General features: G+C 40.3%; 1 protein-coding gene across 2 annotated transcripts in view; it reads left to right on the top strand.

The window, feature by feature from the left end:
* Nucleotides 1–12,934, top strand: part of Nhs (NHS actin remodeling regulator) — a 328,052-nt gene extending 315,118 nt beyond the window's left edge. For both annotated transcript variants that reach the window (XM_057759684.1, XM_057759685.1), the window contains 5 exons: nt 848–1,040; nt 3,694–3,825; nt 4,773–7,757; nt 8,046–8,172; nt 11,027–12,934. In XM_057759684.1, coding sequence (XP_057615667.1) covers nt 848–1,040; nt 3,694–3,825; nt 4,773–7,757; nt 8,046–8,172; nt 11,027–11,633 — 4,044 coding nt within the window. In that variant the 3' untranslated portion in view covers nt 11,634–12,934. The remainder of the gene's footprint in view (nt 1–847; nt 1,041–3,693; nt 3,826–4,772; nt 7,758–8,045; nt 8,173–11,026) is intronic.
* Nucleotides 12,935–14,510: the final 1,576 nt, after the last annotated feature.

The following is a 14,510-nucleotide window of genomic DNA, read 5'->3' on the forward strand; positions in this document are numbered from 1 at the left end:
TTGAAAGAAAAGGTAGACGGCATTAATATTTATCATGGGCTTGGACAGACAATTTTCAAATGTCATATAGAAATCAAAGCCTCTAGCGTATGCAGCTGGACGAAAAGTTTTGCACAACAAAGCTGCAAGAAAATAAACCAGAACTCTTCTACCAGTCCAAATCTGAAAGAGAAACTTGCTTCCATCTTCTCCTGCAGAAACAGAATTTGTATACTCCACTGTACTTGGATAGTGGGGCACATCTTTTCCTTGGCGTTTCTGCAGCCATCTAATGTCAGTTAAACTGACTTTTTAAAATGTCATTCACCAAAGCTGTCTCTCTGAGGTGCAATTAACTCCTGGACTTTTGATGGCCTCCTGGATTAGGTTGGTGGTTTATCCTCCAGGTGGTGTGTTCCAGACTGTCTCCTGTCTCCGGGTTTTCTTCGTAGTCTCTGAGGAATTTTATAGGCTTTTAGCTCATCTGCCTTCATTGATCAGCTTGGTCTAGAGCTCTCAAGATTTTTGACAGGAATTTATAGTGACATAAAGATACAGAAAGGAGATTTACCTTTCAATGGATTAGAGACAGGCAGTTTTCTTCACTTTGAAGGTACAGGATTTCTGACTAATTTGTCTCTTCTCTTTATCCCGTTTTACCTGAAAAGCATGTTTTGTGGACCCATTTTTTTCCTTCTGTAACTCTTCACTATTGAAACAAAACTTCCTATTAGTTCTGTGTACTATTTTCTATGACTGTTTCCTTTGTCTTACATGCTTATTTCTAGCCTTGTTTTAAAAGACTGAACTATGAAATTCCTATGCATGTAAGGTATGGGATGTGAATCTGAATATATTTTGCTTGCAGTCCCACTCTGCAGAGGATGAAGACACAGATGTCATGTTAGGACAGAGACCAAAAAACCCAATACACAATGTCCCCTCTACACTGGACAAGCAGACCAACTGGAACAAAGCGCTACCTCTCCCGACTCCTGAGGAGAAGATGAAACAGGATGCTCAAGTGATTTCTTCTTGCATTATTCCCATCAATGTCACTGGTATCGTTTTCTTTCTTTCCTTTAGGGGCAGTTGGGTCTGAATATTCCATGTGTTCAATGTGGTCAAAACCTGTGCTGTTAGCTTCCCTATCAGCTAAGAATATAGTTTTGTTATGAGCAAGAAATCTTTCGTCAACATACAAGTCAGGAGATAATTCAGTATGCTTTTGTCAGGTTTAAACACCAATTTGCATATATTCTGCTGGACTACTTGTTATGTAAATGATGGACAGTTTCTTTTTGAAAAAAAAATCACCAAATAGCTTGTTGGCAGTGATTAATCACATGATAATGATGTGTGCCACCGCAAGAAAGAAAACAGCAAAACCCAGGTTTCTAAAACTGCAAATAAGGTCCTGTCGACCAACTAGAAAAAAATCTGTTTTTATGCTTCCCTGGATAAAGGTAGGCTTTGCTAAAAGACCATTTAGACTTCTATATTGGTTTTAGGGATTTTTGATATGAAAATATTGAGATACAGAGATGAGGGGTGAACTGTGTTTTAAAACCAGCAAGCTTGACTTCTTTTCACTTTCTGCTATTGTATGCATTCAAAGTTTGCATATTAGTCTAGGTAGGATGGAAGCCTAGCTGGACTTTTCTTCAGAGTCTGATAGCAGAGGGAGTGAATTCTGGAGCTGGAGCTTTGAATTTTAGTTATAAATCTGATAGGTTTAAATAATGTGATTTGTGTGTGTATGCGTGTGTGTGTGTGTGTGTGTATGAGAAAGAGAGGGAGGGAGAAAGAGAGAGAGGGAGGGAGGGAGGGAGGGAGGGAGGGAGGGAGGGAGGGAGGGAGGGAGGGAGGGAGGTAGGGGGAGTTATACTTTGTTCTCAATCATTCTCCCCCCCCCAATTAAATGATCTCCCATTAGTGTTTATTAAACACCTCTTCTAGTTCCCTTTTACCCTATTTGTGTAATGAAAAATTTAAAACAGCCACCCTGTGACTGATTTTACCTTGATTCCCAATAACTAAAGATTGAAAGTCCCCTGAGAAGCATTTTAGACATTGCTATTATTAATTCCACTCAGATTTCTCTCACCTAGAGTGGGGAAACAAATGGACTGGGTACCTGGGACAGATATTATTTTCCCTCTTGAATGAGAGATACTCTAATGCATTGGCCAGTTGTACCGTGAGCTGAGACTTAATTTTCCTGCTGACCTATTCAACTTATGGGATAAATTATTCTAAAGATGTGCACTTATTGGACCTCTATAATCTAAGTGAGATGCTTTAGAGGAGTTCATCTGCCAAATTGGATCATTCTGGCACCCCTTTAACTAATTTTTCAGCCTGGGAACATCTGACTATTAGCAACCCCTGCTTCTTTTCTGGTGCTGTGAGTAAAATCTTGTTTTCAAAATGTAGTGCTGTGATTATGGACCATCATCTTGTGATTAGGAAAAAGAGAAGATTTTTCTTTCAGTTTTATTTCAGGAACTCTCAAGATGAAGGCTCACATTAGATGTTGATTTCAAGAGCTTCAATGAGAACAATGTTAATGACGTCCATATAACACACAGTGTCTGTAGATCATGTATTCAATAATTATTAAGATTCAAATGGAGGATTTAAATTTTTATTGGAACTAAGAAAGGAAAATATCATGCTTATGAATTCTCTGATAACATTGTAATCATTCATCACAAGACAGATTTCAAAGTGGGCCTAGAAACTGTTGGTATATACAGCTGATCCAAGGTTTAACAGCTAGGAATAATGATGAGGTGATCAAATCCTGAAGCACAGCATTCCAGACTCCTTAGCCACAGCTTGCACTGTAAACTCTACAGTGCACGCTTGTGCCAGACAGAGTTTGAATTCCTTACCTTCCTCTTCATTGTTCTAATTTAATAGGACCACATATAGTGCTACTAATGTGATTACAGAGAAGAACTAATAATCGCCATGGTTGGTCCCTGCATGCATAACAACAAACAATGCTTTGAAGACAGGGGAGTCTGACATAAAACTGATTGGCATCAAAGGTAGAGCCATTTTAAGTGCAGGACTGGGGACTCCTGTTTATGTTTATTTCCAAACCCAAAGCATCCAGTTTATTCACAAGACAAAAGTAGAGTTAGAAGATTATCAAAAAGAAGAAAGCCCTAATCTGTTGTGATGTTGTGTTTCCTCGCAGCAGTTTGTGTGTGTGTGTGTGTGTGTATGCTTGGAGAAGATTGAACATAGGAGGTGAAGGGAGAAAAACTCACAAAGACGCTTTGTGACCCAAAGAAATGGGTCAGGATGCACTAGGTTTACATCTTGGGTACTGATCTACTATGCAAAAGGTATCAGTTTCAAAGATCCCAGAAATAGAGCAGAAAATAATAGTGACTAAAGGTTATAACCAGGTCAGCGTGAGAGGGTTTTGCTGATGTCCCTCTCTCTTCTCTATATTTCTGGTCATTTTCCTCTTTTGCATCTTTCTTTTGGCTTTGCAATTGTTGAGGGAGGCTGAATTTAGAAGTAAATCTTACTATAGCATCATTTAAATAAGGGTGAGAGAAGGACTTTCTTATATTTGTTCACAGATTTAATCCAAAGTCTTCCCTGACTTCCAACCAATAAACATCACTGTGTTCCAAGCAAATGAAAATTTGTCTGCTATTTTAAAGGCTAACGAGACCTTTTTGTGGGTTGCAGGAGTTGGCTTTGACAGAGAAGCTAGTATACGCTGTTCTCTTGTTCATTCACAATCCGTCCTACAGCGGAGACGAAAATTGAGGAGAAGGAAAACCATCTCGGGGATTCCCAGAAGAGTTCAACAAGAAATAGGTGTGGCATAAAAAATGTTCATGGTTTCTGTCTAGTAAAGGTGACAAGGAGAGGAAATAGGTGCCACTTTCAACTGCCTTCAACTATAACATTCCTTAGAAATACTGAAAGTTTTAACTTGTAGTCATTTTAAACTACTGTATTTATTTTACATTCAGAAAACCATTTGGCATTTTTTTTAAAACTCTGTTCTCGAATATAGAGGCTTACCCTTAGAGATTCAAGCATTCCTGGTGAAATATATCTTGTCATTTCAAATGTTTATTGCAATGGGAATATGAATAAATATTCTATGCAGTATTTTTGAAAATTCTAACTTCACATGAAGAAAAATGTACTTTTGTGCTATTAATTATTTTTCAAGTAAATTTAAAGCATATTCAAATATGGAATCTTAAAAATATATCTTTGGAGATATTTAATTTTTCTGTTCAATGTATTTTATAATATTTATACTAATTTCAAAATATTATGGTAGCAACTACATGTAAATAAGACTTTGATTTTTTTAATGAAGTCTATGAATTGTATTTCATTATGCTTGTATTTCAAAACACCAGTGAAAAGTAGTGGCCAGGGCTTTAGATTTTGTATTTCGGTTGTTTTTGACTTTTGAATTTTGAAATCATGTTTCTTTTATGAAAGCAGTCACTTGTTGGAGCAAATTAATACAAAGAGAGATGATTCATTAAAAACAAAGAGTATATCTTCTCTCAATAAGTGTACACGATGCATGTGTGTGTGTGCACATATACAAATAGACATGTAGCTAGAAACAGAGACAAATGAGGTACAGAAAGCATCCAAACTTTCTCCTAATTTTAGATACTAATCTTTTCTGTAGGAAAAAGTTTTAATACAGTAGCACAGAGATTTATAAACAACCCTCAGAATGCCTGTTAATCTGCCGATCTGTAATATCTTATGGTGTTTTCCATGTGCCCTAGATTCCGATGAATCACCCGTGGCCAGGGAAAGGAATGTGATTGTGCACACAAACCCAGACCCCTCCAACACTGTCAATAGGAGGTCCGGAACCAGGGACTCTGAATGCCAAACTGAAGATATTCTGATTGCTGCCCCATCCAGAAGGAGAATCAGAGCTCAAAGGGGTCAAAGCATTGCAGCTTCCCTTTCTCATTCTGCTGGCAACATCTCTGCCCTGGGAGACAAAGGCGACACCATGTTTACTCCTGTAGTGAGCAGCCGCACGAGATCTCGGAGCCTTCCTCGGGAGGGAAATAGAGGTGGAGATGCTGAACCCAAAGTTGGTGCTAAACCCTCAGCATATGAAGAAGGAGAGCCTTTTGTGGGTGACCATGAAAGAGCCCCTAATGATCGTAGTGAAGCTCCAGGCAGCCCAAGTGCACAGGAACACCAGCCTGCTTTGGGCCTGGCCTGCTCTCAGCATCATCACAGCCCCCAGCACAAGTTACGTGAGAGGGGGAGGTCTCGTCTGTCCCGAATGGCGGCTGACTCTGGAAGCTGTGACATCTCCTCCAACTCAGACACCTTTGGAAGCCCAATCCATTGCATTTCCACAGCTAGTGTCCTCCTCAGCAGCCACATGGACCAGAAAGATGACCACCAGTCGTCCAGTGGGAATTGGAGTGGGAGCAGCTCCACGTGCCCCTCCCAGACCTCAGAGACAATCCCCCCTGCCGCTTCTCCTCCCCTCACTGGCTCTTCGCACTGTGACTCGGAATTGTCACTGAACATTGCTCCGAATGCTAATGAAGACACCAGTGTCTTCGTGACAGAACAGTACAATGACCACTTGGATAAAGTAAGAGGCCACCGGACAAACTCCTTCACGTCCACTGTTGCAGATCTGCTGGATGACCCCAACAACAGCAATGCAAGCGACAGTGAGTGGAATTATCTGCACCACCATCATGACGCATCCTGCCGCCAAGATTTTAGTCCTGAGCGTCCAAAGGCAGATAGCTTGGGCTGCCCAAGTTTCACAAGCATGGGCACCTATGACAGCTTTCTGGAAAAGTCTCCTTCAGACAAAGCAGATACTAGCTCTCATTTCTCAGTGGATACAGAAGGATACTATACCTCGATGCACTTTGACTGTGGTCTCAAAGGTAATAAGAGCTATGTCTGTCACTATGCAGGCCTGGGCCCAGAGAATGGTCAGGGTGTAGGAGTTCCTCCTGGTCTTCCGGACTGTGCCTGGCAAGACTACTTAGACCACAGGAGGCAGGGGAGACCAAGCATCTCTTTCAGGAAACCAAAGGCAAAGCCAACTCCACCTAAACGTAGCTCATCATTGAGAAAGTCTGATGAAAACACAGAGATTTCTGAGAAGAAAGAACCAAAGATAAGCAGTGGTCAGCATCTGCCTCACAGTTCCAGGGAAATGAAGCTGCCTATTGATTTCTCCAACATGCCTTCTCGAGTGGAAAATGCCAATCTGCCTGCAAAGCAGGACTCTCCTTGGATAAACCAGAGTGAACACGCTGTTAAGGAACCTCAGTTGGATGCTACAGACATTTCACCTTTCAAAAATGAAGGTGCTGCTGAATCAACTCACTATGCAGACCTCTGGCTTCTAAATGACTTGAAAACAAATGATCCTTACAGATCCTTGTCTAATTCAAGCACTGCTACGGGTACCACAGTTATCGAATGCATCAAATCTCCGGAGAGTTCTGAATCCCAAACATCCCAGTCAGAATCAAGGGCCACCACCCCATCTCTTCCTTCTGTCGATAATGAATTTAAACTGGCTTCACCAGAAAAGCTGGCTGGCTTGGCATCTCCATCAAGTGGCTACTCAAGCCAGTCAGAAACACCAACCTCCTCTTTCCCAACAGCTTTCTTTTCAGGTCCGTTGTCTCCTGGAGGTAGCAAAAGAAAACCTAAAGTCCCAGAAAGGAAATCCTCACTACAGCAACCGTCTTTGAAAGATGGAGCCCTGTCATTGAATAAAGATTTGGAACTTCCGATTATACCTCCTACCCATCTTGACCTAAGTGCTCTTCATAATGTTTTGAACAAACCATTCCACCACCGCCACCCGCTGCATGTTTTTAGTCATAAACAGAACACAGTCGGAGATATGCTGAGGTCAAACCCTCCGCCGTCTCTTGCAATCACACCAACGGTCCTAAAATCTGTCAACCTTCGGTCTATCAGTAAGTCTGAGGAAGTTAAGCAAAAGGAGGACAATAATACAGATCTCCCTGGCTTAGAAGAGAGTACTGCAACAGTGGCTTCTGCGGCTTCTGTATCTCCAGGTAAAACAAGGCCACACCCAGCAAGGAAATCAGTATCGCGCCAGTACTCTGCTGAAGACACCCTCCTGTCCTTTTTAGATGCCTCTGCAGTGGAAATGGGGCCAGAGAAGCATCTGGAAAAGAATCCTACTTTTGATGTGAAGAGTCATTATGATCCAGAAACTGTAACCTCAGCTGGTAGCAATCCTCCAGATTCAAGTGTTATGAAAGACCAAATACAGATGGAAAGTGAGCTTATTCCAGAAAAGATACCAAGTAAGAACTGTGGCTATTCAACGGGGTTTCAGCGGGTGTCTGCTACCCGCCCCAGTGATTTGGGCAGTAAAATGATGCAGTACGGAGCTAGCCCAGATGGAGTCCCACAACAAGGACCAAAGGCACCCTCTGGAGTTGGGGGAGAAGGTGTGAAACTGGAATCTGTGGATGGAATCACACTTCAAGCCAACTCACCAACTAGAGTAACAGACATAAGCAGTCACCATAAGCATCAACGTGCTGTGAGCCGTCACCACGACAAAGTGCCTGTGACCATCCGCCATGAGTCAGAGATGTCAACTATAAATTCATTCCCTGAAAAATGTTCTGAGCAGGAAAATATTGCTTCAGGTATTTCACCCAAAAGTGCCTCTGACAACAGCAGAGCAGAGGAGACCCAAGGAAGTATGGATGAGACTTCATTGAAAGGTCAGTTAATGATACCTTTGTTAGGGTGGAATTGTGTCCTATGGTGGTTCCTGCATTCCCTGTAGTTCTCTCTAGCCCTGAGTGTCGGTTTACCTCTGCCATTTTTTTCATTTATTAAAACAATTTAGAAGAAACCTATTGTTATTTAGGAACTAATATTTGACAGATCTCTCTCTCATTTTAAAAATCGTGGTAAGGTACCTTCTATTTGGTTGATCCTGGCGTCAGGGAAACAGGGTGGTGAGATGTGTAGCTCCCTCCTAAAGATGTTTCTGTTCTTGTTTGAAGAATCATCACCGAGTGATGACTCCATCACTTCACCGCTCAGTGAGGACTCTCAAGCTGAAGCTGAGGGTGTGTTTGTGTCTCCAAACAAACCTCGAACAACTGAGGATCTATTCGCTGTCATTCACAGGTGAGAGAGTGTCGCCAATTTCCCAGAAACAAAAGGCACAGAAAAGAATTTGCTTCTTGAAGTGTCTCTCCTTGAATGAAAATATGGGGAAGCGTTTTGTACCCATAATACACACAACAAAACAAAAGAAGTACCTTTCCAAATAAAATTCATAGACTTGTATGCATGTTTGAAAATATGAGTCTAGATAGATAGCTACAGCTAGATGGACAGATATATAAAGTTCAATTAAGAGCGCTCAGTAAGAATCACCGAAGGTGATTCCCCCAGGAATGATAATCTGAAACAAATTTACCTGTGAAAACAATTTATTATTAAATGACTTGGAGTGAAAACCCAAATTCAAGAATAACCTCTGTTGTACATACTACATTTTGTATTTATTTACCTATGCAGTACTAGAAATCAAACCCAGGACCTCTCATACATGCTAGGAAAGCACCCTGCCATGGAGTTACACTCTTAGCCCTGGCTTTTAAATAATCCCTCGCGTCTATAAAATATGCTCAAAGTTGTAATCTCACACTAGCTGATACAAACATATGTTGATTTGCCAGAACCATCTGAGCCCATCTCAGCTCGGAACAACTGAAAACTGCTCTCTTCTATTCTTTCTCTTTCAAAATTAAATTTCTTTCATGGTGCTGACTTTTATCTCGAAAATGAAAGGCCATATCCCATGAACAGTGGATGTTCTCTGGGTTGCTTTCCCAGAACATGGTTGTGCCTTTGCTGGCCCAGGCACACTTTCTCTTTTGTACCTTTATAACCTGTGGCCCATATAATCATTATAATCAGTGGCCCATATTTGTAACAATCCATTCCAGCTGCTGACCAGAGAAACCAACTCTTAGCCACTGAACCAAAGGATGCTAAATGTGCTCTTGCCACGAACATGAGTCTCTTCTTCCACCTGGCCTTGGGGACAGAGACGCAGTTCCCAAAGGATAGAAGCCAGGGTTTATCTTTCCCTTTTCACAGACTTACCGTTTGGGAAATAAATCTTCGCAAGCAGGGTTTTTTATTATTATTATTGATTTTTACTGAGCTCTACATTTTTCTCTCTGCTCCCCTCCCTGCCTCTCCCCTCCCCTTCAACCCTCTCCCGAGGTCCCCATGCTCCCAATTTACTCAGGAGATCTTGTCTTTTTCTACTTCCCATGTAGATTAGATCCATGTATGTCTCTCTTAGGGTCCTCATTGTTATCTAAGTTCTCTGGGATTGTGATTTGTGGGCTGGTTTTCTTTGCTTTATGTTTAAAAACCACTTATGAGTGAGTACATATGATAATTGTCTTTCTGGGTCTGGGTTACCTCACTCAAAATGATGTTTTCCAACTCCATTTGCCTGCAGAATTCAAGCTGTTGCAAGCAGTTTCTAATCTCTCCTCCCGCCCCTCAAGCTTCTGCTTTTGAAAAGGGTTCTCTTTTCTGTTAGTGTTGTTTCATTTGGTTTTATTTTTCTCAAAGAAGGAGCACTGCTCTTTCGCAACTGCATTTTCCTAAGAGTTCCATTAGTAGCAGCCTCTGTGCATACCGTAAGCAGTCAAGCTTCCTCGCCAGTTTATGTTCTTCAACCACAGTTGTCGTCTAAACGCCAATCATATTCCTCTAAGCCTCACAATGTGTCTTCAAACCCAGGACAAATTATTAATTTGCTGTGTAAGTTAATGAGCCCTCAAAGAACCATGTGATGTGTCTGGAAGAGTGGGCAGAATACACATTTGTAGAATTAGAAAGATATTGAATCCGAATCCCGACAGTGCTGCTTCCTATGCTGCCTTGAATAAGTTAAGCATCTAAACTTAACCTCATAGATTTGATTTTGTTGATAAGAAATCATTTTGTGTCTAGAATACTATAGATGCTGATAAGACCTGCTAGACGAAAATTCTACCTTCAGGTGACACCGAGAACAGATTATGTAAAAATATCAACCACAGGGGTTTCTCTGAGCATAGTCACACTCCTCTGGAATCTGGAAAGGCAAAGCTCACGTTTTCCTTACCACATGAGGTTTTACGTTGGTGAGAACACATGCCACCAGAGTCGGAATGACTAAGTTAGGCTGAAGACTCATCGAGTTTGGGCGCACTTAATCCAAAATAAGATCAATAATTCCATGATCGAAATAGAGGTTAGGTAGATTTAAGGAGTTTGGTAAACTTAGATTTGTATTTGTGGAGGATTTGCCTATTTATTTCCATCCCAGTGACAAGAGTTATTTCTCTATCTTGAGAGCTTAGGTTTTATAATATTTTAAGAGCTGCAGAGATAGTTTGAGTTTTCAATTCCTCACAAAGAGTTGACTTACTGCTTGATACACTGTTGCTGTCCCTGAGTAGCTAAGGATTACTACATTTGCGTTCAAAAACAGATTGTTTTATTTTAAAAGTCACTAACTTTTCATGTGCAGTGAATTAAAACGACTTAATTTGTAAAATGTAAGTTAGTCTGTAGCACGAATCTCCACTGTTCATCATCAAGGCCCATCAGGTATCAAGCTAAGGCCAGTCGTGTCCCGACGACGCCATTTTCCATTTGCTGTATTTAGGATTATTTGGAAGCTTATTGTTGACGTGAGAATATTTCTCTGTATTTTACAAACAGATTGAATGAGAAAAAGCAACAGTCTTGCCCCACATTGTAAACAGAAGTTGGCAGTTCCCCCCCTTAAACTCTAGGGGGGCAAGTAATGAATCTTAAGCTTCCTCTGTATGGTGCTAATGCTTAGTGTCCTACTATATAGGATGCTCTTTAAATATAATAGATATGGGAATCAGATGGCAAACTTATTGATTCATAAATTGTATGTGGATTCAGATTTTTACCCCATTTTCTCTTTTCTTAAAAGATCCAAGAGGAAAGTCCTTGGAAGGAAAGATTCTGGGGACATGTCTATTAGAAGCAAATCCAGGCTTCCCCTTGGCAGCAGTAGCAGCAGTGCCTGTTCTGTCGCTTCACCCGGCAGCAATGTGACATCTGGGACTAGCCAGAGGTCTCCTGGTCTCATCTACCGAAATGCCAAAAAGTCCAATACATCCAACGAAGAATTTAAGCTACTACTTCTCAAGAAAGGCAGTCGCTCTGATTCTAGTTACCGTATGTCTGCCACGGAAATCCTGAAGAGCCCCATCCTGCCCAAGCCTCCTGGAGAGTTCACTTCAGAGTCCCCACAAAGCCCTGATGATACCCACCAGGGCACACCTGGGGCTGAAGTGCTGTCCCCTCTGTCCCCGTGCTCTCCACGAGTCAATGCAGAAGGGTTTTCCTTGAAAACCTTTGCCACCTCAGCATCATCCCGGGTTGGACGTTCCCGGGTCCCACCTGTGGCCAGCAGCAGCCGCTACAGTGTCCGCTGCAGGCTGTACAGTACACCAATGCAGGCCATCTCCGAGGGAGAGACTGAAAACTCGGACGGGAGCCCACATGATGACCGATCCTCCCAGAGTTCCACATAGTTTGCCTGAGCCAAGCAGACCTCAGATGTACAACCCCTTACTGTTGAACAAATTGTGTGATGACGTAGAGGAACTAACTGGGAGAAGAAGCAACAGGGTGGGGGAATCACATCGTTTCTTGGCCATGAGCTTCTACATATGTGCTGGAGAAACAGAAAGTGATTGAGTCATTTTTTTAATTAGTTTTCATGTTTTAAGTAGCAGTTCTGTCTGTCGTGATTTTCTTTAGCATAGTTTGATTTACCCGATCTCATTCGTTGTGATAATAAAGAATACAAAAATATCTAACTTTCTTGAAACCTAGACAAGGTTTTCCCAGAGCTGCCTATTCTGAAAATAAAGCCCTCACTGTCATACTTTAAGAAGATGAAATTACTCTGGAGGTTTGGTATTTTTTTACATTAAAATGAACTAAAGCAAGATTTAGAAGAAAGAACTACACATATGTAAATACCATATTTTTGATAAAAATGTGTAAATAGATTTATCAATGATGAGTGGACAAGTGGCCAATTATCTACCACACACCAACTGTTTATAGGACACACACAAAATATAATAACTGTATTCTGTGAATACCATTTTCATATCAAATACCATATTTAAATGTCCACCAACATGATTTCTGAGTGATAAACCTCAAATATGAATTTAAAACTGGTGAAATAATGGAAATATTGAGATCATGTACTGAATTGTGATTAATTTAAAATAACGAATTCAGACCTAATCATTGTTGTGACAAATTGTAGCAGAAACAAGCTAATCTGAGTTTGTGGCTGTGTCTTGCCATGTGGCAATTTGAACAGAGTGAAAAGCATGCTTTTGATCTTTTTAACCAACGAGAGAAATCATCCTTCTCAATGCAAAGAACCCCCCCTCCCAATAGCATTAAACAGTGTCCTTTAGAGTCTAATTTTTTTTCCAGTGGATTGCTTTAAGAAGAATGAGTAGAGAAACCAGTAGTTAATTTTAGGTCATGTTTTCTATAAGGCTACTGGGGACAAACAGTCATACTCTCATGACTATACTTGTTAAGCTTCTTAATTAGCTCCAGGTTCTTAAACTAACAGAGATAGAACCTAAGCATGCCACAGAGCTATTGAATTCTCAGTAAGCACCCGCCCTGTGATGAGTTTTCAGCGAAGCTTTTTCTCTGTGCTGATGAGCTTCATGCTACCTAAAACTTAACAGAAGTGACACTGTGAACAATGTCGTTGGGAAATGAGTATGTGTATATGCATTATTTATATTCACTCTTCACCTGGGCATGGGGAGCAGCTCTGGTTCACAATGCTACATACAGCGATTTTTTTTTGTCTGATTTTACTAGAACTGCTTGATGGCAAAAGGGGAGGGTGGTGGGTGGGAAAAGAAACGTCAGGGCAAGAGCCCTGATAAAATGAAGGCAGGGAAACAAGCTGAATTACTTGAAATTACTTGAATTTTCTTGTCTTAAAACTGAAAAAAAAAAGTATAGTAACAAGTTGAAATCTGCAAGTGGTTCTCACACCTCTGATTTTAACATGAACTGATACTAATGTTTGAAATCATATGTCAGAAATATAAGCACCTATGTACTTAGAATAGGTTTTGAATGGGAGCAGTAGAAATTAGAACTAAGGAGGGAAATGATCTGTGAAAGACAATGGCAGAACACACCAAGGTTACCAAGCAAGTGATAAGCAGCTGGCTTTATGCTTATGCAAGTGGTATTTGAGAAAGTAAGATGTATGAAAGGATTAACTCATGATAAATGAAGGAGAAAATATGGTCTAAGAAGACACTGTCTTTCAATAGAAATTCGTTATAATATTTACAGATTAAGAATTAAAGAATCTGTTGTCGGTGTTTTGTTTGTTTGGGGGGAAATGTCTGACTTCTTCTATTATTTGTCTTTACTACCAAACTGTGTTAGTTAATTTCTTGTCATTCTTGTATGTAAATGGGTGTTGGGGGTGGAGGGGTAGAGGAGGAGACTGAAAACTGGGAGAGAGAACGAGAGAGAGAGAGAGAGAGAGAGAGAGAGAGAGAGCGCAAGTGTGTACTGGGGATAGATAAACTACCTGGTAAAGGGTTTGAACATATACAAAGTGTTAAAATTTTGTTAAAAGAAAATGTTGCGGATTGAAAGAAATTTGACCATCATTTACCATTGGAACATGCAACTCATTAAAAAACAAAAAACAAAAACAAGCAACACACTCACATACACACACACACACAAAACCAGCATGGTTTGACATTGTGTGGGGTCATGAACAAATCTGTCTCATGCTTTGAAAGTACATTCCACAAAATTTTAAAAATAAATGTTTTTAGACAAATGTGATAAGGAACCATCGTTTTCAGTCACAATAGGTGATCATTTGTAATTTTCATAAAAGCAGTTCGTTTGCAGTATGGCTTTTGTGTAGGTAGGGGGTTTTTAGTGTGAAGAAAGGTATGTGGGTTTTAAAAGTGATTCTAAATCTTGAATAGAAAAACATAAATTGGCTTTAATAAAAATGTCACCTTTTATTATTGACATTAATTTAAGTAATCATATCATATATTTTTAAAATACTTATTTGACTTGAATAGTGAGGCAATAAGGTACCGTCGATGTGATGATCACAGAACCACCCTTATAATATAGTTTTACTTATTTTGTTTACTCTAAAAATCTATATCAGAGTTTCTCTATTTTGTATTTCATAGATTTAAAGAAATCCCAAATAAAGACGGATTTTAGATTCACTGTGGACAAGAATATTGAATAAGAAAGTTTTAAAAGCAAGCAAATCCTTAAAAATTAGTCTTCACAGCTTTATAATATACTAAACAAGACCAAGACGTAGGGCTGTCTTTAACATCACTGTCAGCTTGAAGCAGGGT

This window comes from Chionomys nivalis, chromosome X (genome assembly GCF_950005125.1).
Source record: "Chionomys nivalis chromosome X, mChiNiv1.1, whole genome shotgun sequence".
In the NCBI taxonomy this organism is placed as follows: domain Eukaryota; kingdom Metazoa; phylum Chordata; class Mammalia; order Rodentia; family Cricetidae; genus Chionomys; species Chionomys nivalis.